This window comes from Oculina patagonica, chromosome 1, assembly GCF_052425735.1.
Source record: "Oculina patagonica isolate OP01 chromosome 1, crgOcupat, whole genome shotgun sequence".
NCBI lineage: Eukaryota > Metazoa > Cnidaria > Anthozoa > Scleractinia > Oculinidae > Oculina > Oculina patagonica.
In genome coordinates, this window is record NC_135758.1 from 27,438,213 (window position 1) to 27,458,108 (window position 19,896).

The 19,896-nt window shown below is 38.5% G+C and overlaps 2 protein-coding genes across 3 annotated transcripts in view; both read right to left on the reverse strand.

The window, feature by feature from the left end:
• On the reverse strand, window positions 1–10,153 carry LOC144642649 (protein mono-ADP-ribosyltransferase TIPARP-like). Its single transcript, XM_078501677.1, has 6 exons — window positions 9,438–10,153; window positions 5,344–5,575; window positions 4,917–5,076; window positions 3,349–3,554; window positions 1,597–1,764; window positions 1–1,025 (listed from the first exon to the last, which is right to left on the reverse strand). The coding sequence occupies exons 1-6, from the start codon at window positions 10,039–10,041 to the stop codon at window positions 572–574; spliced, it is 1,824 nt and encodes a 607-aa protein (XP_078357803.1). The 5' UTR covers window positions 10,042–10,153; the 3' UTR covers window positions 1–571.
• A 307-nt stretch (window positions 10,154–10,460) lies between these two features.
• The window catches only part of LOC144642564 (protein mono-ADP-ribosyltransferase TIPARP-like), a 33,173-nt gene continuing 23,737 nt past the window's right edge, over window positions 10,461–19,896 (reverse strand). For both annotated transcript variants that reach the window (XM_078501560.1, XM_078501543.1), the window contains 2 exons: window positions 12,057–12,224; window positions 10,461–10,893 (listed from right to left, as the gene is read on the reverse strand). In XM_078501560.1, the coding sequence (XP_078357686.1) occupies window positions 10,461–10,893; window positions 12,057–12,224 (601 nt within the window). The remainder of the gene's footprint in view (window positions 10,894–12,056; window positions 12,225–19,896) is intronic.

The following is a 19,896-nucleotide window of genomic DNA, read 5'->3' on the forward strand; positions in this document are numbered from 1 at the left end:
AGAATTGTGCAAATTGCAGTGATTTATTAAGCAGATAGATAGATATAATGTTTAAAATAGATATACATGTAATGCAGCCTGCGAAGGCAAATCTTTCGCTCGTCTCTGAAACAATGGGCGAAAACTGGCTGTGTCGACACGCTTAATAAAATTGAGCGTTATAAGCGAAACCTACTGTTCTGTATAATTCGATTCAACAGCAACAACAACAAGCGATATTAATTATTTTGGTACTATCAAAAGAGCAAGTTTTCTAAATTACAATAATGATTCTTGGAAAATCTTCGTTTTTCAGTTTCCATTTAAGTAATAGCTCAACCTGGGAAAATGAAGTGTAGTCTTGTTTTTTACCCAATCACAAGTAAAACTGAAAAGAAAAGCTCTGGCCAATTATGACTGAGAGTACTCGAGCTTTCGCGCCTATTGCATTAGTTGTTTGTTTTTGTCAAACTTGAGTTCTGACTGGTTTACTGCCTTTTTAACCCTTTATCTATGATTGGACAGATGACAGCCGTTATGAAATTGCGGCATCCTTTCTCAAAAAAATAAAGCAAAATATTTGTATATACTCTCACATAATTTTACAGACTTCACCGTAGAAACGATACTTAATCAAATACAAAGGATAACATTGTTCGTCATTAAAAATGACAAAAATCTCTGGATTGTTCTCGTTGTCAACACACGAGTCGTACAGATCACTGGCAGGATTACTTGGATCTTTCAGGGGAGGTCGACGAACGCCAAACCCTCCAAGCTTGTATTCTCCCGTTAGCACACTAGCCAGAAACATGAACCGCGTTTTATCTTCACTTTGACTGCTGCTATAATTGTTACTGTACGAGGCGTTCACAGCAAAGTAGCTTCCTTCTCCATAAACTGTCCCGTTTTTCCCTCCCAGTCTGTGATCAAAGTTTTGTTTGCAGATGGCGTCAATAACATCCGGTGTCGTACCATGAAACAACAACTTTTCGATTTCGTCATTGTTGGAGGTTTTTAGTTTCTTTTTCATCTGTTCACGCATTCTAAATTTGAAATAAACATGTAACAGAAAAGGGTTACTTATTAGTCGTCCTCTCATTTTATTGATCACGACAGAGACGTCTATAGCGTTTTCATATGACGTCACGGCAGGTTTTTGGAGACAAAAACCCGGTTCTTACCGCTCATGGGGTGCATTGCAATGGTTCAACCAGTGAGAGTTAGTGTTAGATCATTTTTAATCAGAAAGGTCTGGCACTCAGTTCGAAAACTAAACAGCGACCGAGTTTAAAATCAGCACTCATGGAAGTGAGGTTTTTAACCGCCGTGACCAGAGGGTTTTTCTTCGCTCGCCACGATCGGAGCTTCGCCGCTCACAGATAGCTTTATCGAAGAAAAAACATCTGGCCGCCCACTGATAGCCTCGCCGAAAATAAAAACCCTCTGGTACCCGGGGTAGGTCACGGTAGTGTATCGTAAGAGATTGAGTGCTATCCTCAGTAAAAATGTTTATCATCATCATCATCATCATCATCATGAAAAACACTCGCCCTACGGTACAAACACGCCCACGAACCTAATTTTTAAAGTTTTTTTCGTCATGAATGTACGTACCTGTTGTATCTCTCACGTAAGAAACCATTCTTGATTTTGTCTACCGTCAGTATGGAGGCCTCTCGTTTAGGAATTGTCTTGTGAAAACGTTCGCTCACACTTTTGAATTCTTCATCATCTCGAGGCATAGGAACTCGTTCGGGATCAATACCTTCACACATCATATCACTAATATGAAACACGAAAAATATATAATTTTTTAATGCCTGTCTTCGTAATGTCAGAAATGTTGGCTTATTCTTAGCCGTCGGACGTACAAGCAAATTCATTCTAAACTACTGAATGCAATGGTCACACAACACATCTCCACGGAGATGTACCGTGGAGATGTGTCTTGTGACCATTGCGTGAGTTAAAGACTACTTAGCATGGCGTTGACAATTATTTCAAATATTGTGACAGTAGGCATTTTTTTTAACAACACCATGACCAGAATCAGCCTCATACGTATCATGTGTGCGCTGCGTTTATATAGTTTCCAGGCTTTGTTTTCAACAGAAAGGTCTGGATATGTTTTCTTGTGTAAAGCATGCAGAGAGTGTTTGCAAGGTTTTAACACAAAGGGGCGGGTTTCCTTTCCACTCTTTTATATCGTTCAATTATAATTCTCTGAGAGCCGATGAGGGGAAGAAAGAGATAGGGAGTTCCTTCTACTTAATATCTAAAATATCAAGTTTTGTAAAGTATGCAGCCAAATACTCTCTTTCGCTGCGCTCACTCGTCAGATATCGATTTGAACACAGGAAGATAAATTTCATATCTCCAAGCAGCCATGTATTATCCTGTTTATTATATAAACCTACTAATTGCAATGTTTTTGACGATTTTTCGAAGATTTCCGACCATTCTCCGAAGGTTTCCGAAGATTTTTAAAATGTTTTCCAAAGGTCGTACAAATGTTTCGGAACATTTTCCGAACCTTTCTGAAGATTTCCGAAGATTGCCGAGGAAGATCCAAAGATGTTTTGACTTAATATCGATTAACTTTGGCTCATTCAGCATTGAAACAGGGCAAATTTAAACGGGAAGCTCTCTTGTTATTGGTTTATCATGTAAGTTACCATGGCGACATCAATATCTTTACATGTGAAAGAGAGAAATACCACTGTGCGCGATGAAGATATGAATTTTATTAAAAGGAATAATCCTGTTATTACATTGGTGTCATTTATATAATAAGACATGTTATTCTCACGTGTGAAGATATGATTTTTTCGTGCAACCGATTATCTGGTATTTCATTGGTGTTTATATAATAAAAAACTTTATTATATAAACTAGAGTGAATTACCAGGATTTCTCTCACTGAGAAAAATCATATCCTTGCACTGTAAAATATATATTTTTCACATGTGAAGATATCGATTTCGTCACGTTTGCTGACAAGTTTGCGATGTTTCGATGGTTAATAAGCCAAAGTTTATCGGTATTTAGTGGAAACCTCTTAAAATATTCCTCGGCAATCTTCAAAAACTTTCGGAAAAGTTCGGAAAATGTTCGGAAAAATTTATAGGACCTTTGGACAACATTTTGAAAATCTTAAGAAAACTTCGGGAAAAGGTCTGAAATCTTCGGAAAATCGTCAAAAACGTCGTTATTAGGAGGTTTCTTGTGTTCAAATCGATATCTCACTCGTTCGCAGCGCTCACTTCTCAGATATCGAGTTGAACATTTGAAGATAAATTTCATATCTCTGCGCAACCATGTATTATCCTCTATTTATTTCTGTTACTATTGTCCGTTAATTCCTACCTCTGTGTAGTCTGCAGTACAGATTCAGAAACGAACAGTGGTCTTCTTCTCACTCTTCTCTTGGTTAAGAAAACCATATTCTTTTGGTACATTGACGCATTATTGTAATTGATTTTGTAATTTGAAGTGCCAATACGGAAAAGGTGCTGTGGTTCTTCATTTAGATATGCAGCTTCTATGTCCTCTTGTTTTGTTCCAGCCGATTGCTGGAACAGAACATTTAAAATAGGTGACGTGCTCAGGATGGGTATATTTGATAACGTACACATAATAATCAACCAATACAGCAATCCATGCGTCAATTCACCCACCCACCAACGATTCGATTGGTCGGTCGGTTGATCGATCTATATATCAATCAATAATTCAATTCTGTATTCAATTATATGTATTAAAGCGAAATTACTTAATTATATCAGTTGAGTGAATAATATTATTAATAATGTACTTTTTGTGAATTATTGATCCTTTTAAAGACCTTCGACTGAAATGTCTCCGAAACAAAAATACACTCTTCCATTGGTGGCTCTGCCGCCTGTAAAACCTCAAATAAACCGTGTGTGGTGGAAGATGAAATCTCTCCTACAAGAGCTGTATGGGTCCTTGGTGGTGGATCAGAAGTATGGAATTTAGCATGCTTGTGGTATTGTAGACTTGCACCAAGTCGCTCGTTAGATTCGCAGGAGACCGCTGGATACGGAAACGGAGGGCGCCCGCGGGCATGAGAAACAAAATGGCGGAGGATCGTGGCGGAACAAGCGACTTGCCTCACCTGCAGCGCGCCAATTTTAAAATGTGGCGTCACCGGTGGATTTTTCCACCGGTGACGCCATCGAGATTATGTCAATCATATTGTATTGCGCGCGAACTTACTGAGCACGCTAACTTAGCGCGCGCTGCTTGCGAGACAAGCTTGCGTTTAACTTTTTACCTCTGGAGTAGAATTGTTTCCTTCTTGCATCGGCAGTTTAAACCAGTCTTGGAACAAACATTACAAATGTCTTCTTTTGTGCCTGTCCCTTTTAAATCTTACAGAAATGAGAGAGCTTTCAAGGGCCTTGAGTATGATTTCCCACAAAAAAGGGAAGAAAATCGCAATTTTAACACACGCCACAGCGCGCGCCAGCTGCACACGGCGCACGAAACTCACGTTAACACGATAAAAGAAACCAACTCAATGCAAACGAAACGATGCAATATTTTCGCGGCAAAAGAGCGTCAGCTAGAATCCATTTCCTGCAAGTGACACAAGTCGCTCCAGTAGCGAGCCATACCTCGGCAAGTGTCATTTGTTTTCCTTCGCGCGCGCGTTCACAGAATCCCGCGCGATCTCTCGCGCGCGATTTCAAAGGCGATTTATTCGAGTGGTCTTTCGCGCTAGATTTCAAAAAGATTTTATTTAAGTAACTATAGATACAAAGAAAAAACGAGCGACTTGGGGCAAGTCTAGTGGTATTGTTATATCTATCAAAATAAAAACTAAAATTAATGAATAATAGTAAGAAATGCGTGGTGTAACTATCAGTTGTGCGTTTTATCTTAAACAAGAAAAATAGAAGAGTACTTACTTTCGTTTCAGCGTATTTCCTCCATCCATCGCTGTCTTCCCAATACCAAATCCACTTAGTGGATGGCGCGTTACGGCGGAGCGAGAACTCAGTGGTGTCGAACTGCATGGACATCTGCTCGAAGTTGACAGTCATCATTGACGACAAAACATCGATGCCGCTGTAGAAAAAATATAAATAGAATATGGGTGCTATAAACGTCCATTTTACTGTTTATTTCACCTGTTCTGTTATTGGAGACTTGTTCATTTCTGGTATTTTAAATAATCATCTGATCCCAAAAGTGTGGACTAGGCGAAATTTTGCCACGTCGCAATCGAGATTAAAAACTTTATTACGATTTTTCGTCATTCTATATCATATTAAATCTCAACATCGCTCTAGAAGTACCCTTCCAGTGCTAATAACGACCCCGTTTTTCACTTACTTTGAACGATAGTAGGTGTCGTTGAGTATCATGTTAACTTGCAGGTTCCGTACATCGCAGTACAGCTTTTCAATAGTAACATTATCACAAGGACCGAAATTCCTCCAGAGATAAGAATATGGTTTCTTGAACTGCCAACGGTAAGGTATGGAACAGTACGCGGGGTTGCAATCAAGAACCACTGTTGGGATGCCAGTAGGCGAGCTTGGAGAAACTACTGGTTTTGTAAGACCTTTAAAAGTTGGATACGGTACATGTAAGTTTTAATGACTTCAAAAACTCATTAATAATTCATAAAGGAAATACAAAAGAAATAAATGTTTAATGAGTGTCTTTATATCTGATAAAGACATAGCCTGTTCCCCTCCCCATTTTTTCGCTCGCCGCTCCTCGCGCCGCTTCCCAACTAACCGAACGCCTGGAACAGGCTAATAAAGACACGGCTCAACATTGCGTCGAATTTTCTAGGCCAAAATAACCCCAAATCTAAATATTAGTGCAAGAATGAGTTGATCTACATCAGAAGATTTTGAAGCCGTTCAATAAATTCGCAGTTCGTGTTTTACCAAGTCTAAGACACTCGGCTGCGCCTCGTGTTTTAAACTTGATAAAACACTGCTGCTCATTTATTAAACATTATATAAATGTCCAATTAATTCGCATAAGGGAACGGTCATTATTTATCAGGGGGGAGGGCCACTAAATCTTGTGTCCCTTCCCTTTTTATACTCCGTTGTAAACTTAAACGCACCGAACCATGTTCGTAAGCTAACGATGCGCAACACAGGGTGCAATAGTTTTAAATCGTACTTTTAAAAGCAATCTCTCATTGAATAATTTCAAATGGCTGCTTTCGTGCGTTTAAAATAGTGTACCCCGTTTTAGGAAACGTCTCTTAAATGGATACCCCGCTCTAACTCAGGAGCTCCAAAATCACGACCCCATTGGGCGGCAAATACCCGTATAGGTATTGTATGGTAGTAACCCCCGGGGGTAATCTGCGACTAACGGTTTAGTTAGTAAAGGGGATTGACCGTGATTGTGTAATCCGACTATCTATTGAAGTGATATCATATCACTGATGATATTATTACATTTAAGGTTAACTTTATTACATTTACGGTTGGTCAGCTTATTACATTTAGCGTTGAATTGTATTACATTTACGGTGGGGTAAGTTATTACATTTAGGGTTGATTTTTATTACATTTGCGGTTAGTATTACATTTAGAGTTAATTTTTATTACATTTGCGGTTGGTATTACATTTAGCGTTGTTATTACATTTAGCGGTGATACAAGCGTTGTTGTCGTATGTATGTATGGTTTTGCCCTCCCTCCAGGGAAAAAAATACCTGATCGCAGGTTAGTCGTATGTTACGTTTGGTATTTTTTTTTCCCTGGAGGGAGGGCAAAACCATACATACATACGACAAAAACGCTAAAATACGGCCCAGGAGCGCGAAAGAAACAACACACACGGGTCGATAAACCGACCTTTATTGAAATACTACTTAGAACGAGATTCATTTAGAAATGCAATTTTCAGAGATTTATCACGACTCTCATAAATTTCAACATACCATATTTCTTTTGTTCGTCTTATGTGAACAACTATTAACCACGAGCACATTGGGTGGTCTGCCTGTGAAGTGAGCTTTGGATTGAGCGAAGCCGCGTGCCGTCTAGGGTGGCCTTGTATTCTCCCCCAGGAAATTTTGTGGAATACCGATTCCTCCTAGATCTGTTTTTTCCGCGATTCGGAGCAACAATATGGCCAGATCCAGAACGCCATTTAGATCACTGTTGTTTCGAGGTGCCTCCCTACAGTTTTCTCTGGGCAATACCTACAATTTGCAATTGGCCTTTTAGCGACCTTCCCTTACTCGGATCGATATGAAAATTACACCATATATTGGCTTTAGATTGAAGTTTGATATTATATATTTTTAAGGTAATCGATAGTTCCATGGCAACAGTAAACAGAAAAAAACACCAAATGAGTAAATACTGATTTTTGCGGGAATCAGATTTATCACTAAAAACTAATATCAGCATCTTAAACTATGATGTACTGCAAATAAAATATTAATTCAAGAATTAAAAAATTCTGTATGTTTCATTTCGAATAAATCGCAAAAATGTTTCAAATTGTACTTTTTGCATAGCGATAATAAATGGGCCAATTAAACTTTCGACGACGTGAGAGTTTTGTTGAGTTTCCACAGCGCAATTCTAAGAATTTGTTTTTTTTTATGCGACCACTCGTATTGTAATTTTTAGGTAATTTTCGGTTTTAAGCGCTTTTTGAAAAATTTTATAATAGTAGTAAAATACTAGTAGTAGCACTTGTAGTGGCCCTCCCCCAATAAATAATGAAAGGTTCCTAACATATTCAAATAAGTTAGTCCGTTATCCAATTCCTTCAGTCAATTGATTTATCGAACAATCGATCGATGGATTGATAAAGCAAACAAACGATTAGAATGGCTGGAAGCATGCTTGATGGAAAAAAGGATCGCGAAATTTATACTTAATCCCCTGGACCACTTTTTATACTCGCACTTGTAATCCAAATTATTCCAATCCAAATTGGCGGTAGGCTTCGTTTGTGCTACAGTTTAGCGCTGATTTTTAGTTCGTGAGTTTAGTAGAAATTTTTTGCTCCACGAATCCTTTGTAATTCGTTCGCAAGAAGGCGTATTGTAATAAATGACATGCAATGTATGCAGACAAAGACTGTTATCCAACTGCAGTTTGCATTTTTTTAAACCTTAGAAGCAATGTTAGTGATTGTATAAATAGCATATAGTTAGGATCTGATGGAATTCAAATAAACACAGTAGTTATGACAGTTATGAATTCACAGGCCAAGGACGCAAAGTTAATAATACATTTTCTTCGTAGATTTGCTCAATTGAACAACAGATGTATTTTATTCTATATTTTATTTTTTTTTATGATTTCCCTGTGTTGTCTCAACAAAGACTGCGTTATATTCTTGGTTTTCACGCTGTCTTTAAGATATAACATTTTGATTTTTGCGCCACATGACATCAAAATGGCCGCCTGAAGGATATCACGTATGCTTAAAAAAATGACTCATCCTGTTATTTCCGGGTGCTATTTTTAACCAATCTGAACAGTTGAGCAGTTTTACGAGTAGTGTTTATGTGAATGTTAACGTGTTTATGAAGGTGAACTGACCACTTTTTATAGCAGAAGTGAATGCCAGATGTTTTCATTGATTTCCTGCGGCCACGTTGGAGCCCCTTTCACAAGGGCTCCTTTAGAGAGCACTGTATGGAAAGCCATGTTGGAGTCCGTGTGAAGGGGCTCCAACATGGCCGCCGGAAATCAATGAAAACATCCAGCATTTTCTTCTGCTTTAAAAAGCGGTCAGTTAACCTTTATAAACAGGTAAACATTCGCATAAACACTTCTCGTAAAACCTAAACTGTTAAGATGGTTAAAAATAACAAGATAAGGCATTTTTTTAAGCATACGTGACAGCCTTCAGGTGGACATTTTGATGTCGTGTGGCGCGAACCTCCGAAAATCAAAATGTTTTATCTTAGAATTAAAGACGGCGAATGCTATCGAGTTGCAAACCTTCAATAAGATATATATTAAGGACGTCTAATAGGCAGTAAAGGACAAAAAGTCAGGGGTTTGCCGATTCTGGATTTTAGAATTTTGACGACGTCATGTGAAAACCAAGAATTGTAAATTCTGTGCAAAGTATGAAATACAGCTCACTTTCGTGACACCCGATAAATGACATACGACACGCGGAGCTAGCTTTTTAGCTGCGAGAAAGGTCAAACAGTCTCTTGTTTAGTCATCGCTTAATAAGCCCAAGAAAACATGTTTACATTCCAACAGCACCATCATGTGACAATCTCATTGCCTAACTTCTAAATTGAAGCGACTTTTTCCCTCAATTGCGATTTATTCACAATCTTTGGTAAACCGCACTTAGTACGACTATATCGCTGGTAAAAAGTTAACAAATTAATTCGGTTATTGTCAGAATTAAGTCCTTTATTGCTTCGACAAACCTTCATTTCGTTAAAGGCATACATCGTTCCTTACCTGTACTGGTTACTGGTTTCTGTTTCGCGTCGTTCCGTTTTGGTATGGAGAGCCTTTTGCTTTCATGAAGAGCCCAAACATTCAGCAAATAAATGAGCACCACACCACTCAACCAGTACACCAGAAACTTCAAAACAGCCCACAGAATGATAATAAAATGACAAATAAGCGCAAATATCCCGGTGGTTAATCGTACTGAAAAACTCAACAGGAAATTCAGAATAGGGGACAAAAAAGCTGCTACAAAGATTAGGGCAGAAACAGCGAAATTGACTACCATCCAGTAAATAAGCCTCAGAAGATGAAGACATTCCAATGCAACGCCACATATTATAAAGATGGCCGCAAACTTCACGGTCGTCTTTATGGCATAATCCACAGAAGGATGGCTGCTCAGATAATCCACTGCGTCTTGAAAAATCTTTGTGTAGAAATTAGTGCTGCACAATGCATCAAAATACATCTTAACCTGCTTGCTAGCACTGGAGACCTTGGAATAAGGCATATTCCTAATTGCTAGCGCTTGGAGGAAAGTATAGAACGCTTTTGCTACTTTTGTCCCATGGAACTGGAACACCACACTTTGGCTGTCGTAATTCTGCATCTCGCACTGAAATATGTGCAATTCGTTTAGACACAGTCTCCCCTATAATCCCCTCAGTTCAAATATGGATCAGGATATAAAGTTGTGCTCGTCGCGGAGTAATAACGTTTTAAAATGGCGAAAGTAAAACAGACTTGTAAACAGGAAGTATTAACGTTACCGAGAAAGAGACTACGCATGTGCAAATGTCAAATTTTCAATCTCGTTCCCAGAGCCTGCGTTCATCATCCCTGGCGCAGAACAGAAGGATCGAGGGCCTCTGGGGACGAGATCGCCTTATTTTTCGTAAATGAATTTTAAAAAACAATCAAAATAATGTCACGTAGCTGGACTCAGCACCTTGAATAACACAGTGCGTAAACGTCGCACTGTTGTATTCGCCCTGGTACAATTACATAAAGGTAGTCAGCTATTCAAAGTTATTGTAAACGAAACTTAATCAAAAACAAAGGGTAGCATTGTTCGTCATTAAAAATGACAAAAATCTTTGGATCTTCTTCGTTGTCCACACACGAGTCATACAGATCACTGGCAGGATTATTTAGATCTTTCAGGGGAGGTCGACGAAGATCACGCCCACTAAGCTTGTATTCTCCAGTTAGCACACTAGCCAGAAACATGAACCGCGTTTTCTCTCCACTTTGACTGCTGCTGTACTTGTTACTGTATGAGGCGTTCACAGCAAAGTAACTTCCTTCTCCATACCCTGTTCCGTTTTTCCCTCGCATTCTGTGATCAAAGTTCTGTTTGCAGATAGCGTCGATAACATCCGGTGTCGTACCATGAAACAGTAACTTTTCGATTTCGTCATTGTTGGAGGCTTTCAGTTTCTTTTTCATCTGCTCGCGCTTTCTAAATACGGAATGATAATAAAACAAAATAGCGTTAACTCACTTATGGCAGTGTTGTCATTGATGGTTCAACCAGTGAGACAAAATCAGTGGAGATTCAGAAACGCTCGTCGAGAACAATAAAACTGATTTTCGTTCAAACTTTGCCTATTGGTTGTTCATGTTAAGGGGAACTAAATTTTGAAATGAAAAAGAGAGGTCACGTTTTAGAGCAGGAGCTAGGACGTATATTTTCTGACAATATCGGCTTCCAAAACGGTATGACTTATGACTGCCGTCCGCTTCACGTATAGAAGGAATACGATAAAGGCTACATCTTCAATCGCCACTGATTACACTTACTTGTTCCTACTATGCAGTGATCGAAATCACAATTTTAAGGAAAGATGGTGATTGCTAGACTAAGAAATATAGAAAAAATGATAGATCATCATATAAACTTGTTTACGAGAAAACGGTGATTTATTTCTCTCGCGTGCCAAGCTGTATAAAAAAGGCTGTCATTTTCTTTATGTGCGCGCGCAAATTTCGCGTAACATTATGCGCAGTTGAGCGCCAGCTAAACGATCAAACATTTTCGTCCAACATTGTCAACATCGTGTTTGTCGAACACAAAATGGAGTGGCTAAACAAGCAAACAATGTTTGATCAAACATCTACCAAAGTGAGCCCACATAACGCTTTGTGGGTATTACCGCTGAAATTATCGGGCGACGTCACATAGATTCAATTTCTGATTGGTTGCTTTTTCCCGCTTGCGCTTGCTTTGTTTGCAGAGGTGGCTAAACGATCAAACATTTGCGCGTGAAGCAAAATTTCGGATGAAAATGTTTGATCTAGATCAAACATGGGAAACCATTTAAATGCAATGTTGAGAGAGGCGGTTAAACGGTCAAACATGCTCTTCCGGATCCAACATGATATTGGACAAAAATGTTTGATCGTTTAGCCGGGGCTTTAGGATGCGCAGAACAATACTTAAGATCGCCTAAAATCATCATTATGGAATCTTGGATTCGAACCTCGCACGTCTTCTTTGCGAGAATTGAAACTATAGTGCCAAATGAGAAGACATTTTTTGCCACTCGTCCACAAGACGTCTCCTTTCCCCTCCACTTTATACGCAATAACAAACACAAACCACTGTTGCCAATACATACATACCTGTTGTATCTCTCAAGTAGGAAATCATTCTTAATTTTCTCGATCACTAGTATCTTGGCCCCGAATTTCGCAATTGTTTCGTGAAAACGTTTGCTCGCATCTTGGAATTCTCTACTGCCACATCCCAGAGCAATGCGTTCAAAATCCATATCTTTACCTGTCGGATCACTTAAAAAAACAATTAAAGAATGAAACAGAAATATTTATAGTATGAGAGGATATTCGCATCAGCCGTAGCTTTTGGCTCAATAGAGTAAGGAGAGGGGAGCTGCCAAGCCTATTTGAGACCTGGGGAGAACTAAAAAGGAGATACCTGGAAGCACAGCGTGCGTTAAGGCAAATGAGTGGCTCCCAACATTTCTTGGGCCAGCGACATTCTCGAACCCAGAATTTTCGTCATTTCCTGTGCAAGACCGAAAGCGCAAGCAAGCTGCGCTTCTGCTCTTAAAAATTAACCAAAATCCAAGTATTGAAGCAATAACTGCCAAGATTTCTTGGTCGTACGTGTATGAACTTTGCGTTGATGACTCCCTGCGCAAAGAAAACCATAGAGTGCTTTTTGGGAGTAACACATATTGTTGAAATTTCAAATTTTGACACGAAATTCTAACGTTTTGACATATAGTCTTTGAAAAAAATAAGGCTAGCTGAACAATGCGTGTTAGTCCAATGGACGCATAATGTAGCGAAAAAAGATCATAACAGATTTTGTCAAAGCGTTTACCCGAGATCGTCTGACCTATGAGGAACACAAAACAGCCTGCCTCGTCCCCAGGCGCCGATTGGCCGGACGTTGAGGCGGTAAGGCGGGAAAACAGGGAGCGCGGGGATTGATGGTTAGGGAGCGAGCCGAGCGCCTGGCAGATCTTGCATTCAATATGGCGGACCAAAATGTCATCAACCCTGAAATGTGTATTAAAAACAGCAAAAGAGCCGTCTATTTAGCATTTTTACAGCACAGAGCGCCTTGGACACATCTTTTATGAAAAATATTCTTATTGAGACGACGGACTTCACCACCATTTTCGCACGCTTCATGTCACAGCTCAGCTTGAGAAGAGCCAGGAGGAGCATACGAGGCACTCTGTGAAGTTAAAAAAGCTTTAAATCCTTTACGGCAAAGAGACGTTGAAATGTCTAATGACATTTTCCGAACTCCAAGAGAGACAGGTACTCATTTCCGTTTATCGAAGTTGACTTGTAAATCCGAGTGTAAATGACAAGAAAATTAGTTATCCTTTCCATTATTGTTTTGTGTAGAATTTTTTTCGTAGAGCCCGAGAGTTAGTTGCCTTTTAGTTATTCCATGGACGCTCATTTAAGCCAGACGCGACAAAGATAATGCAACAACAGCATGAATCCATCGATACAAATAACAATTCATCTGCCTTTGGGATGTCATTTCTACTATCTCTGGTTTACTTCAATAAAATGTTAATTATCTGCTTATCAGTAATCAAGCACAACCTTTGATAGTTGTTTTATTAATTGAAAATAAAAATAACATTAAAAATGTTTGATATCATAACTGTAATTTTTTTCTATGCAATTTTTTTTTATTGATTGCCAGTAGGTGACTTTTTTCCCATTAAACCACAATTTATTAAGGATAAATACACATTTTTTTGTTAAGCATTGTGGCAGTGAGTCTGCCATTTATGCTGTGAATGCAACTGAGGCAACTAAATTGTTTGGAATGTACCCTATGCCATGCCATGCAGGCTTTTAATTTGGGGGCAGGTGCAGAGAGCATTTCTGATGAATGTGACACTGTTTTCATGAAGTTTTTAGAATGGTTCATGTGCGGTATATGATTTAAGATCATCTTGAAATTTTGCTTTGTAAAAATGGAAAGATAATTTTTCTCATAAATATTTATGTATTAATATGCAAGGCTAGCATCTTTGGACATCCAAGGCCCACCATCATTCTATTCTAAATAACTCTAGTAACAAACCCCTCTTAATTTTTTATCACTCTCCTGTAATTCTTTACAAATTTAAAATAGTACATGTATTTGTAAAATTCTTTACCTTTTTAGCCACTGAAAAGAAATGTTTACTTTGTGCTTGCAAATTTGGTGTCTAAAGGCCTTTGTTATGCTCCCACTGACTTGATATTAACTAATTACAAAAGGGGCTGGGGTGAACTGTACATGGAGGGTTGAAGAGGGTAGTAAATCACTTTAGAAAATCAATCAAGTTAATTTTCAGGAGAAGGCTAACTACTATGTCTAGATCATAATCAGATGAAGGGCACCACCAAGGAAATTGTCGTACAAACAGTAATCCTCAGATTATCTCATGCACAACTTATTTAAATTCACAGTAGGTTAAGGCCATGCAGGTAAAACCCTCCTGGCTAGATAACTTTTGCAAATTGAAGGGAAATGTCTGAATGGTTTTGCAAAATCAGTACTACTAAAAATATTTTTAAAAATGTAAAAAGGTATCTTTTATTTCTTACAACAGCTGTTGTCATGGGTATAAAGCAGCAGGGTAGGCAAAGCATACATTCAACACTTAAAGTGTTTTAATTGTTTTCCAAGACTGCTAGAGGCAGTGGGCTATTAGCAGACTGGGGAAAAAGTGGCAACTCCAAGTTTGCTGGTTTATTTATTTTAATCAAATTGAATATGGTTAGCCAGGAGTTGCCATGTTCACATGAAATGCATTTAAGAGTCAGTAACAAACCCTTTGATGTAAAATTGCCTGGCATCTCAATTTATTTTCCTACACTATCTCAGCCATAAACTCTTGGGCCGGCAAAAATGATTTAAGTTTTGCTGTCTGTCATAGTCCAGTGTTTTGTTACCCTTAGGAATAAAGTTTTGCCACACATTCTCTAAAAACACCTACTAAAAAACACTCCCTGTGACACTACAACTAGAAAAAACTATATATTTTTTTGTAACAAGTTTGTCAAAGTCTTATCCTGCTTAAATCCTCCAAAAGAGTGACCAAAACCTTATTTCTCCTTACAGTATCAATGCATTATCAAGCAGTACAGTGACGAGAAACACACAAATTAATCAGCGGAGAGTAATTTCGATATTAACACTTTAATATCATAGGTGACAAATTACTCCTTAATTTTGGCGCGAAATTTCAACATTAATTTATAATTTCACATGTGAAATTATAAAATTGCCATGGCAACGTAGTTAGCAGCAAGATGGCGTCCGGAATAAAAGACGTTTTAAGGCTTAAACTTTGTACATTTTCGCTTGAATTTTATCTTAGCCAGCTAGCCTTGGCCATGTACTAAAACTTTCGATGATATTTTATATTTCAAAACGTCAAAACGACTTCAAGACTTAAGACAATTACATAAATGGCATCGAGCGGATTTTTGAGCGTTTTACACGGGCGCCATTTTCAGTTCATCCAAGACGAAGTCATAATGTGAGAAATAATTGACAGTTGATTCATCTTTGAAACTTTTTGTCAACGGCAAAAAGGAATCTCTGAAAGGTTTTATTCAAAGACTAAAAAACCTTGCGAACTTAAGCAAAATGTATGCTTTCAACTTTTCAAAGCTCAGAGTTCGCGATGCAATGTACCAGTCAAAAACATCTAAGATTGCAATTGCAAACGTAATTTGTCACCAATGATATTAAAATGTAAACAAATGGTATACTCGTTAAATTAGAAAATAATTTCACTTGCATTTTGTCAAAATTCTAATAATTTCCCTCGCCTAAAGGCTCGGGAAATTATAAGAATTTTGACAAAACGCGCGTGAAATTATTTCCTAATTTCACTCGTCACCATTTGATTACCCATACGAATCAGTAAAAAGAAATTTTGAGTAGGATCTGCCTCCTCTGGTCACTAACACATTAAGTGCTGAAATAAACAGAACTACGCAAAGTTGAAATTTCAATAATTGTACTTTCTGTCAAGAAAGGTAAATTATGAGGTTAACCTAGCTAGAATAAAATATCAGCACACATTATAATTGTTTATGTGTCATGTTCTCATAAGATCTCCTACGTTGGACAACATTAATTTGATAAAACACTTGTTAGCACTTGAACGGCTCTCTCTGGAGCGCTGCTTATAGACTTTATAGCTGAAGTTTAACGGCCAAGAGGTACAAATAAAAGTATACCGAAATGTAAGGAAGCTAAGCACTGCTCAGAAACGAAACAAACCAGCTCTGGCATCGATTGAAGCGAAACTTACCCTCAGTTCGAAGCTTATAAAGAAATTTAATTTTCTAACGCCGGCAGAGATTCTTGACCCTCCGCCATTGACGATCTTCTCGCAATCAAAGTGGGATTTTCTCTGTTCAATCTTCTGCTCAGATTTCATACCATTTCTCCGGATAAATCGCTGATTTTGAGCTAGATTTCCCGCCAACATTAGATTAAAGCAAGGGGACCCCCGCTTTGCTGAAACCAGCCTCAGTGAACGCTGAAAAGAATCGGCTCGATAGAGCAACGAAAACGATCCGAAAGGCCGTCAAAATCCCCATGTTGACAGTACTAACTTCCACGTAGCTCCCAGTGTTGATTTCTTGACCGTTAAACTTGTTAAAAGCGCTAAAACGCCTTTTGACGAGAAACCGAACATTTTTGCCAAGAAACTGAACAGGATCTGCCAGACGTCCGCTTCCCCGTCCGCATCAGGCCCAGAACGCCAAGCGAACCGTGCACGTCAGTCCCACAACACCAAGCGAACCGTGCACGACCAAGGACGAGGACGCCTGGGGACGAGGCAGCAAAACAGCAGCTTGGGAACGAGAAAAGTATGTACGTTTGCTTCTCTTTGCACTTTAACGCTGCCTTTCGCGATATTCAAACAAACAAACAAAAGAAATTCTAATAGAAAAATAAATCAGCACTGTTTTCGGCGTTTCTGGGCTTAAGAGTTATCGCGCAAACTTAGGAATATGCCGGCTTGCTCCCATTTCCGTCCATGCACCTTTACTGGTTCCCCTTTGTTTTTGATAAACAAAGGCCTATCATTACTGACGCAGCATTCCCACGCCCTTTTTAGTTCCCCTGGATCCTTCACTGGGTTCTGTATTATAATATCGCATTTGAAGTCAATTTACATTAGCACTATGGCTACCTTTGTATGGTCCGCAGTACAGCCGCCGGCTGAGATGCAAACAGCGGTCTTCTCCGGACGCTTCTTTTGGCTAGGAAACGCTGATCCATATTCGTTTGATACATTGATGTCTCGTAGAATGTGATAATGTACTTGAAAGGACCGATTTGAAGGACGTAATATTGCTCTTTATTTAGATGCGCAGTTTCTATATCATCTTGCTTTGTTCCTGTCGATTTCTAAAACACAAGGTAAATGATACGCCGTCAATACGATGTGAAAATCTCTTCTTTTTTTTTTTTTTCAATTTCGTCTGTTTGATAAAAATCGGCGCGTTTGATTATAATATTATAATGAGAATGGGGCGCGGGTTAATTGCCAGTTTCAGACTCTGTTGTTGTGTTTCCGTCAGTGAAAAAGGTGAAAGAAGAAAAAGGGAAATTGTTTTATGGTGTTTGCAATTCACCAGGCTTTGTCTCCATAAAACGACAGCATTGACAACATTGAAATAGGGTAGGGGGGATTGAAAAAAATGAGCTGTAGTACCAAAATTGGTGAAAATTAGCAAAGTGTCTCAACCGTTTTGGCTGGGATTGTAGCTTGATTTACATTCAAACGAGTTAGGCCTTTTGTTCCACCAGCTATACTGCTTTATATATACAGTGCTCTAATTCAACCTCATTTTGATTACTGCAATCTTGTCTGGGGTAATTGCGGTAAAAATTTGTCGGACAAGCTACAAAAGCTTCAGAACCGCGCCGCTCGCGTGTTATTTTACTCTAGTTATGATACCGATGCCAAAGGTCTAATACGACAACTGGGTTGGAAAGATTTGTGTACTCAGCGTCAAATTCAGAAAGCCTTAATGGTATATAAATCTTTAAATGGCTTGGTTCCTAAATAACTATCGTCTAAATTTCTAAAACGTAGTGGAATGCACTATTCTCTAAAGGATTCCAAAAACAAACTGGTTGTACCTTATCCACGAACTAACTATATGAAAAATAGCTTTAGTTACAGTGGTGCAATTCTCTGAAACAGCCGACCCTGCAATCTCAGGATGATAAAATCCTTTAATCAATTTAAAAGCAAAGTTAAACACGGCATTCATGGAAAACAGGATCAGTTTAATAGATTTACTTCTTCAATTTTTAGTAATTAGTATTTAGTATTTAGTTTTTGTATTAATTTTTATTATAACTGTAATTACTCACGGTATTTACCTGATGATTTTAACCGTGTATAAAGAAATGTTAAATAAATAAATAAAATTAGACAGGACTTTCTACTGGTAAAAAGAAAGCCATCATGAAATGCTCTCAATTAAATGGTAATGAGCATACAAAAAAGTATTGTTCATAGAACATCGACTTAACACATAGCTCACCGTCGCTTTAAGTGAAAACAAAAAGAACAAAATTAAAAGCCTTGCTGAACAGCAGTGTCGAATATCTTTGTTTTTCTCCAGCGGGCTTGGAAACAAATTCCCGAAATGTAGGTTATTGCAACGTTATTTTTTAGTATTTAACTCCGCCTATCGTGTTATTCAAGGTGCTAACTCCAGTCACGTGACGTTTTTATGATAATTATTTTTTAATCATTAACGAAGATATAAGGTTGACATTTGCACATGTCTACGTCTAGTCCCTTTCTCGGAAAAGTCACTTAACATCTACTTTCTGATTACAATGGAAGTACCTTCACCACAGGCAGACTATGTGTTCGTGGTTAATAATTATTGTTCACATAAGACGAACAAAAGAAATATGTTGAAATCTAAGAGAGTTATGAATAAAGCTCTGAAAATTACATTTCTAAATGAATCTCGTTCTAAATATTTCAATAAAGGTGAATTAAATGTTATTCGACTCATGTGTGGTGCCTTTTTTCGCGTTCCTGGGCCGTATTAAGCGTTTTTGTCGTTAATCGTATCTATAACAAAATTCTCGATTTTGATTGGTTCTGCGCGCGCCTATTTGTCGCGTAATCGGCGCGCGATCACGTGGGTGTCCAATTACAGGTATCCAATTTGAGCAACTTCAAATTGGATACCTGTAATTGGGCACCTACGCCATTCGCGCGTCAATCACACGTATTTGAATGGATTCTTTCTTGCTGTTTTCCTGCTTTTTGTACATCCAATTGCATTTGCCTTTGACTTTTTCTTACAAAAAAGGCTTCCTAACCTCGAATTTTGTTATTTATACGATTAATTAGTAATTGGACCTCGTGTCGTACAATTCAGAGAGTAATCGTGCTCGTAATTTCAAATCGGCCTCGCGCTGCGCGCTCTGCCGATTTTTAAAATTACTCGCCCGATTACTCTCTGAATTGTACTCCACTCAGTCCAATTACTATTACTTACCGTACCCAAATTTGCAAGTAGCCAATCAGAAGTGCGATCTTCTGTCCTGATATCCTACGATATCAAGTCACTGACCTGATATGCCACCATATCATGGTCACTTTGAAGTAAAATAGTGTTACCGTACGATGAATTGAAAAGAGGTTTTACCAATAAAACAGAACCACGTAATTTAAATTTAGCTGGTATTTACCAGTCCGAAAGGAGAAAAACTTTCCTGCAAAAACTAAACTTGAGCGCGCTCGCCAATTGCGCGATCGTTTGCCGACGAGTACTGAAACATTCAGACTGAAACAATGGAGTTGGAGTTTTTCGAGCTAAATTTGGATTTTGAAAATTCAGAGAATGAAACTCCAAACAAACGAGTAAAAAAATGTGAGAAGAGTTACTTGATAAAGTGCTGAAGTCCAAAAAAGTA

Bases quoted from the DNA above. Each gene is read 5' to 3' on its own strand.
- LOC144642649 (XM_078501677.1), bottom strand. From the start codon at position 10,041: ATGCAGAATTACGACAGCCAAAGTGTGGTGTTCCAGTTCCATGGGACA. The intron at 5,077-5,343 runs GTAAGTGAAAAA...TTTTTTCTACAG, and splicing joins GACACCTACTATCGTTCAAA to CGGCATCGATGTTTTGTCGT. The intron at 1,765-3,348 runs GTAGGAATTAAC...GTTTCATATTAG, and splicing joins GTACTGCAGACTACACAGAG to TGATATGATGTGTGAAGGTA.